Source organism: Rattus rattus, chromosome 4 (assembly GCF_011064425.1).
Source record: "Rattus rattus isolate New Zealand chromosome 4, Rrattus_CSIRO_v1, whole genome shotgun sequence".
Lineage (NCBI taxonomy): Eukaryota > Metazoa > Chordata > Mammalia > Rodentia > Muridae > Rattus > Rattus rattus.
Genome location: NC_046157.1, coordinates 42,730,073 through 42,739,967, shown reverse-complemented (window position 1 = coordinate 42,739,967; position 9,895 = coordinate 42,730,073). Strand labels below are relative to the sequence as shown.

The following is a 9,895-nucleotide window of genomic DNA, read 5'->3' as shown; positions in this document are numbered from 1 at the left end:
ACTTTAAAATAAGCATATATTTTAACCATATAAATCATACTTATTTTTAATATTTTTATTCTTTGATAACTCTATACAATAAATTTGTTTATATTCACTTTTCCAAATTCTTTCATATCTACCATCTCTACCCTCACCCATCTTCCCACTCAACATTAAGATTCATTTTTCTTTCTCTTTGTTGAGTCCAGTTTGTTGTTGCCCAACTTTTTTTTGTGAGTGTCGACTAACCTGGAAAGTGGTATATGTCCACCTCTTCTTACTAGAGAAGGTTGAGTGTCCCTATTTCAACAGCTATCAAACCCAACAGCTCCTAAGGTAGTGATGGGTTTTTATGCCCAACTCCCATCTCTGTGTTGGAAATTTTTTTTCAGCCTTGAACTTCTGCAAGTCTTGTGTATGCCAGTAAAAGCACCATAAGATCATATGTGCAATTGACTGTGCTCAACTGTGTTTGAAAACAATATTTCCTTGACTTAATAATCCTCCACCTCTGTCTAAAATAATCTTTCTGCTCCTACTTCCAAGAAGCTCTTGTTCCTTACGGGGAGAGGTATACGTATGTTCCATTGGGGCTGAGAACTATGCATACCTTTCTCATTATGTTGACCAATTGAGGGACTCTTCATTAATTGTCTGGTACATATACATTAGGATGATAATAGTAGGTTTAGGTAGCCTTAAGTTACTTATTTCATATATATTTTAACTTTTTCTTTCATACATTTCTGATTTATATGTCTTTTATTTTACTTTTCTGTGGTTATAAAAGTAATTTTAAAACAAAAATATTCCTTTTTCCAAAATGAAAACAAGTAAACAAGTGCCTGATGTTAGTGTTAATTTTTTTTGCCTTCATTTATTGTTTTATGCTACTTCTGATATGCCTTGACCAAGTTAGGGTGACTTCATCAAATACCTGATTCTTGAGCATGAAAGGCCAAGTTCAGCTACTGTGTTGGAGTTAGTGTGTTGCCCACTCATTCTTGCTCCAGAGTGACTCTCTGACTGTCCTAAACACTGTAGGGTTGGCATAACTAATTTTTGCCTTTCTACCAACCTCTCTAAGCTTGATTTTTATCCAAGTCCATGAGAGTTCAGCATTGTGCATAATAAGGCTACTAAGTTAGTCCAGGAACATGTGGATACACCTTCACATGTGAAAGTTAGAACAGAGATAAATAGAGAAGAGGCACTAGGAGGTGCCATTCCAAGTAGATGATGATGTGGTCATAAAAATAAACAATGAGCAATTGTACAGAAAGACAGAGGGACTGGAGGCAGATACATGGAAAAGAGAAGGAGACACCGAATGAAGAAGAGATCTACAAAAGATCATGATAACAAATGTTGATTACTAGATGATATTTCACTGATCCACAAGAGGTTGGTATACTTATTTTCTACATGAAGTTTGTCTTAATTTCTAGAAGGTGATTAACTCCAGCTTTGACTTGAGGAATAAAAGATACCTTGTGACTGTAAGAGAATTCATGGAGAATGATTGAAGAAAAAAGTAAAATAAAACAGAAGAAATAAACTATGCTCCTCCCAAAAAAGCAAAATATCAAATGACAATTATATTTCTATTTCATAAAAAATAGACTTCTGTCTTCATCATGAACCTTATAAATTTAAATAATTTTATATTTACATGTATATATTGGCATTAATATTTTGATGCATTATACAGATATGTATATTGATATCAAAATAAAAATCATTCTATTATAGAACACAAAAACTCTAAATAATATAATTATTTAGCTTTTCCTTTTAAACAATTTTTCTATTGTATCCACTTTAAAGAGTAGAAAATTTAAAGTTTTTAGGACATTTTAGGAAAAATAGAAATTGCCTCTATTTAACTAGCAAATGTTCCAATGGGAGTCTGCTTTTGTTTGGATTCATTACATTTTATGTAATAAGATGACTATGTATCCTAATCTTTTCTGGTTCAGAAAAGATAGATGGTAAAATCTTAATTATTGCTTTTTCTAATTTATCACAAAATGAATAAAACTTCATAGTGGAAAGTATTGAAAAGTTCTTTGTATACTGTTCTTATACTTACAATAAGCCATCATATCTGCGTATAGGTTGATTGGTTCTAATTTTGACTGGTTAGCTAAAAAAATTGTCTAAATTAATAATGCCCAATGAAATTTCAGTAGGACTGAATGTCCTCACTGGAGACTTTATTAGAAATTTGGCCCTTGGAGATGGGGAATTGAGTAAGTTCAGTAATAGCAAATGACTTTCCTTTCTGTGCAAACAAACTACAAAGTACATCATGAGGACTAGATAAGGATTTCTGGAAACGTCTCAGGACATGACAGGAGCATTAGTACTAAATAACTTATTTGGGATAGAAATAATGTTACAGGAAAGAGTAGAATGTATCCCTCAATTAAAATTATCCATGTACATCAATATCACTATAATTCTGAACTTTAAGATCTAAGTAGCTAGACACCTCATTCCTGCTTATCTTCCTATTTTTAATTTTTCATATTTATCTCTAACTATGTTCTATTTCTTATGACAGAAGGTAACCTCTATGAGAATAGAATGTATAATCATGATAGTACATAATTATAGAAATTACTATACAGAAATTATTATGTAATTGAATGATTAAACAGTAAAATGCATGGTGCTTAATTTGGAGTTCTGAATATGAATACTATTCAAGTTTTAAATTTGGCAAAACAAATTCCTAAATGTGCAGGAATGTTAGGAACAGGTTGTTTTCTGAGACACCTTTTTTTGACTGGCTCACATATTTTAAAGACAAGAGGAGAATAGGGGACAAACAACAACTGTCTGTTTCTGTGGTCCAACCAATAGAGGAGGCTTTACCTCAAAATTCTAACAATCTTTCACTTAGTATCAAAGTTAGATGAAACCACATATAACATCACTATAAATGGGAAAAATACAACGCAATTTCATTACTGTCCCAAGTGAGGCAGGGCTGTTCATTATCCCTGCTAATTTTCAATGTGGTGCTTGAAGAACTAGTTACAGCAATAAGCCAAGATGGAGAAATAAAATAAGGTATGCAAATAGGAAGAGAAGAAGTCAAATAATCCCTATTTGTAGATAGTATTATTTATACATCAAACACCCAGAAGTTCCACCAGAAAGCTTCAGAAGTAATCAGCACTTTAATCAAAGAGGCCGGATTCAAGATCAACTTACAGAAACCAGCAGACTTCCTATGGTCCAATAATAAACATGCAAAGATTGAGAGAATGGAAAAACTCTCACTCTTAATAGCCTCGAAAAAATAAATAAAATATCTAGGAATAACCCAAACCAAGGAAGAGAAAGACTTCTAAAATTAAGACCTTAAATATATGGAGATATTGAAGAAGGCACTAGAAGATGGAAAGACCTCCCATGTTTATGAATTGGTAGAACTAATATTGTGAAAACAGTCATCCTACCGAAGGTAATTCACACATCAAAATTCCCATGGCGTTCTTTGTAGAAAAAAATTATAAACTTCATATGGAAACACAAAAGGCCCCAGATAACCAATCGTAAGCAAATGTAACAATTCTGGAGACATTACTGTACTCGATCTCAAGTTATATTATAAAGCTATAATAACATAGCCGCATGCTAGTGGCACAAAAACCACAAACATCCATTACTCTTCTTTGTACCATGGCCACAAGTTGATTAATTTGTTCTACTATACACTGCTGCTGGGATGGACTCCCTCACCATGGGCCTGAATCAAAATTGTCAACTAGTCATGAACTGAAGCCTCCCAACTATGAGCCGAATTATATTTCGATACTAAATGTGACTATTCAGGGAATCTCTAATAATGGTTATCAGCTCACTGCTATGGTAATTAACAACAACAAAAAGGTGAAAAACTGAGATTAGAGATCACTAAGGAATCAACACTGGGGAGAAGAAGCCATGTTTGGAGGAAAAGGTTTTCAAGATGCTGCTTCTAATTTTCAATTATTCCTCTTTTTTTGCAAATTATAGCACAAATTATTCCAAAGTATTCCAATTTGCAATAATTTCCAAATTAGCAATTATTTTAGTAAGTAAGGGTATGAAGGATATTGTAACTTCAGAGAAGATTCTGAAATTCCGTTTTGACATTTAAAAGAGGTAAGAACGGTTCAACCTCCGTTCACACCAGACTTTCTTCCTGCAGAAGTAGCAATCCTAACTCAGCTACAAGTTTCACTCTGAAATTTTTGCTGACCAAGTAGTAATTTTTTCCTTTCTCACTTTCTATTTTTAAATCGAAATGGTAAACAGCATAAGCTTATTTCCTTCCTGAGCCTTTCAAATTGGCTTCAAAAGAAGTGTGTGTCTTATTTGCTATGTCTCAAAGGATATAAGTAATTACTCCAATTTAGTTTGCATACAAAGTTGAGTAGATTGGGTCTCTCAGGCTATGCTCTGATGTCAATGCCACGTAAATCTCCTTGGAATTATTTTGAATATTTGAATAATTCTCTACCAACAGCATGCACACATAGTCTCCTAAATGGCCAAGTGAACAGAAATTTATACTGGACCCCCTTAAGACACATCAGGCAAACAGTCAGCATCTATACAATACAAGAAAGCCAGGTGAGAGGATTTTAAATGTGTTTTTCTAGAAATCGTAACTCCTTGAAACATTCTTTAAGCTAGAGTTGTCTTCCCTTGCGATTAGAATTGCTCAGTTTTAAGTTATTAAAACTACGCTTCCCACACATCTTTTGTCTAAATTCTAGGTAAAGGATCACCATTCATTCGTGTCATTTCTCAATCCAAGACATCCCCACACTTAACTAATTAAAGAAGTATTTTATACTACTATGAGAGTACATTTGAAATGTTTTGAGATCATTTTAAAATAATAATATCATGGTACTTTTGACTTTCTGCCTAGCATTTAATTTTTCTGTTTGGGGCACTCTGTATGTATATTAGGAAAGTTTCATGAAAAGTAAGTAATTTTATACCAGACTATTTTTTTTTAATTCTCAATGAAACTTGAGAGAGTTTTCTAGCTTATCTTAGGATTCCTAGAGAAGTGCCAATGTAAATTTTGTTTGTATCAATTTGGAAGTTGGAGAAAACCATTAAACTGACACACAAAAAAATGTATTTAGTAGAGAAATTATGTAAATTATACATATCTATGTATAGTGTGTGTGTGTGTGTGTGTGTGTGTGTGTGTGTGTGTGTGTGTGCATGTGCATGTGTCATACACTCCTTTTCGGTATTGTTCCTGAGGGTTTCTTCTTAAAGAAATCTAAGATTTAAAGCTCGGAAATACTTCCAGTAAACCAAAAACTAAGCGCCTTGTTTCTGCTGCTGCAGAACTTGTCCTCTGTCCCTGAGTTTAGAGTCTAGCTATGGTCAGTAACTATCCAAAACTCTGTTCCTGTGGAAACCAACTACCCATCAAACAAGCAAACAGCAACAAAAACATAACACATGGTAAATGCCCAACAAATCTTAAACCAATGTAATGTGGAAAAGAAATATAAAATGTGAATTTTTAATAAGTGTAAGAACTATATAATTAAGAAATACCATGATAACACTAAGCCCTGGAAAAACTGAAAGTTGGCCTCAAGGAGATACTGTTTCCACAGAGGAAAGTGATTACTTCTTAACTACCCTATGTAAGTGCGTTCCTCCACACTTAGGAGGCACACCAGGACGTGTGTAAGTTGTTACTTCTCACTGCCAGTATCATCCTTAAGTTGCTCACTGGCTCTGTTATGAGGTCATCCTCCATAAACCTGTGATGTGCAGAAAATACCAGTGGTCCCTCAAAGATTTCTGTAGACATGTCAAGGTTACAGAATACTGCAGAACTCTGAGTATGACATTTACTTGTTAACATTTTTTTCCTGATTTTCAAAGTAATAGTTAATTAAATCAGTATTCTTGGCAGTAATTGTATAATATGCTATCATGTGGGTGACTGACATTTCCTAATTGTGCATACCACTTAGTTGAAATGCTGTTCTCGCTACTAATAAAATCACAGTGGGAGTCATTACATGTAACCCTTTGCTTGCATTTTTTTATTTTTAGATAGGTTCATCACTAATAGTCAAAATGCATAAACACTTAGGCATCTCAAACTTCTACTACCAAATAATTTTCCACGGATTCCACCAATTTGCAGAAATACAGCTAAGTTTCCATTCCATATTGAACAGAACTCAAATATTATCATTTCTTCTTTTAAAAAAACTTTCTGTTTCAGTAGACAAAATGATTAAACACATCACTGTTTCAAGTAAGGAACTCAATGGCTTCTGATTTATTAAAACATTAGTGTTGATGCTGTTCACTTATTTGCCAGCTATTCTGTTAATTTGTAAGCTTTATATAAAAAAGAACTATTAAAAAACATTTATTTATTTATTTGGGCATGTGATTTCATGAATTTTTACTCGTACATGGGGAATTTATCAATTGTAACCCTTAAGATTTTTCAAATTTCTTCTGATCACATTTAGACTTATTTATACACATAAAAGTTGAATGTGTTTTACATTGCAAGCACAGTGACATCACAAATAAGCTGGCAGTCCTAAAACAGACCTTATTCTCCACTCCTCCCTTTCACCTTTCTCTGTGTGTCTTTGTCTGTCTTTTCTCACACTATCTCTTGCTATCTTTGTGCTTCACTGCTCCCTCTCATCTCATCTCTGTGTTTGTGTGTCTGTGTGTGTGTGTGTGTCTGTGTGTGTGTCTGTGTCTGTCTGTATGTTGTTTTTCTGTCTTCTGCTACTCTTTGTCTTAATCTCTCTCTCTTGTTTTCTCTGTGTCACCTGTATGACTGTGCATTCACTGCTCTCTCTAACCCCTATGTGAGTGTGTCTGTCTGTCTGTCTTTTTGTCTCTTGCTACTCTATGTCTCAATCTGTCTCTCTTGCTTTTCTCTCTGTGTTACCTGGACGACTGTGCATACCAATGCTCAGAAAAAGAATACTTTGCAGATATCCCGTTACCTGAAGAATTTTATTGTTTGCATATACTTCAAGAACAGTCTAAATATTAAAAAGTTATGAAAGAGAAAATCCCTAAGCATATATAAATAAAAATAATTTTGAAGTACATTACGCATAACACAATTTACCATTGTAGCCAATGTAACTATGTAGTGCACAGTGTTAGGTGCGTTTATTTTGTGCAGCTGTGACCACTCCTCATCTGCAGTGTTCCATCTTCCCAAACGGAAAGTGGGTGCTCATTAAATCAGATAGCTCTGTTCCCAGTTCCCTCAAAAATCACCACTCTCACTATGAATTTGTCTATTGTAGGTATGTCACTTAAATAAAATTATGGAACGTGTCCATTGTGTCTCCCTTCCTTCATTTAGTCTTAAATTTTGCCTATGTTGCAATGTTGCTATTCTTATCCCTTTATAAGAATGACTAATATTCCATTTTATGTATATACACTTTCTATCCATTCATCTGTCTATGCACATCTGAATTCTTGCCACCTCTTGGATACCGTGCATAGTGCTGCTATCGATATTGTAACAATGATAGTCTTCTAAACAGTATACTTAGCTATTACAAATACAGATGTTGAATTTGTTTGAAACAGCAATGTTAGATATACTATAAAATTATAAAGTAATTTCCTGAGGCATACTTTGTCCTATTTATAAGTAAATGAATACAATCTATGTGAACACAATATGAAGTTTTTCATGCAAATGTGATGGGACAGTGTTTAATAGACAGAAGTAAAAGGAGTAGCTTAAGCAAGGAATGTACTTTGGTGATGAAACCACTTACCTAGCATATACAACACAATGGGTTCAATCTCTAGCCTGGCAAAGAAATAATAATTATGCCATGAATTGGGCAATGCAACTCAAGTCCAACTGACATATTGTGGTACTACTCAAGATGTGTCTCCTCCTTTTAACCAAAGAGAACTCAAATATGTTTGAGGCACACAATAAACTAGTATTTTATTCCCAACTTTATTTGTTTCAGAGAATCAGAAATGCTTAAAGAAAATCACACCATGAAGTGTAAGTTTACCCTCACAGGATTTACAGACCATCCTGAAATGAAGGCCCTTCTGTTTGCGGTATTCTTTATCATCTATCTGATTACCATGGTAGGGAATATGGGCCTGGTGATTCTGATTTCCAAAGAACGTTCTCTTCACACCCCAATGTACATCTTTCTGGGCAACCTGGCTCTCATAGATTCTTGTTGTGCTTGTGCTATTACCCCTAAGATGTTGGAGAACTTTTTCTCTGAGACTGGAATAATTTCTCTTTATGAATGCATGGCACAGTTTTATTTTCTGTGCACTGTTGAAACTGCAGACTGCTTTCTTCTGGCGGCCATGGCCTATGACCGCTATGTGGCCATATGCAACCCCCTGCAGTACCATACCATGATGTCCAAGAAACTCTGCCTTCAGATGACCGTGGGAGCCTTCATAGCTGGTAACCTGCATTCCATGATTCATGTGGGGCTATTATTTAGACTAGCATTCTGTGGGTCTAATCAAATCAACCACTTTTATTGTGATATTCTTCCTTTGTACAGACTCTCCTGTGTTGACCCCTATATCAATGAGCTTGTGCTGTTTGTCTTTTCAGGCTCTATCCAAGTCTTCACAATAGGCTGTGTGCTCGTATCTTACCTTTACATTGTTTTAACAATTTTCCAGATGAAATCCAAAGAGGGAAGGGTGAAAGCCTTCTCCACCTGTGCGTCCCACTTTCTGTCTGTTTCACTATTCTACGGGTCTCTTTTCTTCATGTACATTAGACCAAATTTGCTAGAAGAAGGGGATAAGGATATACCAGCTGCTATTTTGTTTACAATAGTGGTTCCCTTACTAAACCCATTTATTTATAGCCTGAGAAATAAAGAAGTAAAGAATGTCTTGCAGAAAATTCTACAGAAAAAAATAATCTCAAGGAATTTTAGACAAGCATCTGCTATAGTGTAATCAATTCAGCAGAAGCATTACATGAAGGAAGTTACACAGGGGAAATGCTTGGAAACTTTGTGCAAAAATGTTAAAGTCCATAATGCTCTCTTAAGCAGCGGTATGCAGGGTGGAAATAAAGGTAAAATATTACATTGGGATGGATCTTAAAAGAAAATAGGAAAAATGAAAAGTAAACTCTGAAATTCAAATATCCAAACAGTCTGCTGCTAGACTCATGGCCTTTATCCATGTTGGGGACAGTAAACATCCAAAAGACAACAAGAACTTGCAGCTAAAATATAAACTTCGATCATATAAGCATTTATAATCAACTCATTTGAATAGCTTAGAGCATGAGCACTTGGGTAAGCTCCGGGACATTAGAACCTGTGAAATGTCACCAGATTAAGCTACTTAAAAGCAAGAGCAACAAAACTGTGGCAGGTGAAGATGGGGAACTCTTCTAAGAACATTTGGTGAGCACTACTCTGTTGAAGATGGAGTAAGTGTAGAAATGGATGCATGCCACAGAGGTGAACATTATGAACTAAATGGCTTATTCAGATTGTTAATTTTAAGAGAGGCTGGCCTTAAAATGTTTTTTATTCTCATGTATATGTACATAGTTTCAATAAAACAAAATTCTAGACAATTAAACCTTGTAAAAAATTTGAGAAGTGTCAAATAATTAAGCCAAAATTTTCTGTACCTCCTCATGAGAGATGAGGAAGGAGAATTTAACAGTGGAAATAGTACTTTGTGGCTATTGTATGTACACACAAAAAAAGTATTGGGGAAATAAAATGTGAATAGGGATTATCTTTTAAAAATCCTTTTTGTGAAAAATAGCAAAACATAGAGTAGAAGTAGCATCTATTGATACTAATGTGTCATCATAAAATAACCATTTTCCAATTATCACAACACACATTTG

General features: G+C 34.5%; 1 protein-coding gene across 1 annotated transcript; it reads left to right on the top strand.

Annotated features, from left to right (window-relative positions):
- Positions 1 to 8,013: 8,013 nt before the first annotated feature.
- On the top strand, positions 8,014 to 8,979 carry LOC116897925 (olfactory receptor 5K1). The gene has a single exon (XM_032899325.1). It carries the CDS (start codon positions 8,014 to 8,016, stop codon positions 8,977 to 8,979), a length of 966 nt encoding a protein of 321 aa, XP_032755216.1.
- The last annotated feature ends 916 nt before the right edge of the window (positions 8,980 to 9,895 follow it).

Bases quoted from the DNA above. Each gene is read 5' to 3' on its own strand.
- LOC116897925 (XM_032899325.1), top strand. From the start codon at position 8,014: ATGCTTAAAGAAAATCACACCATGAAGTGTAAGTTTACCCTCACAGGA.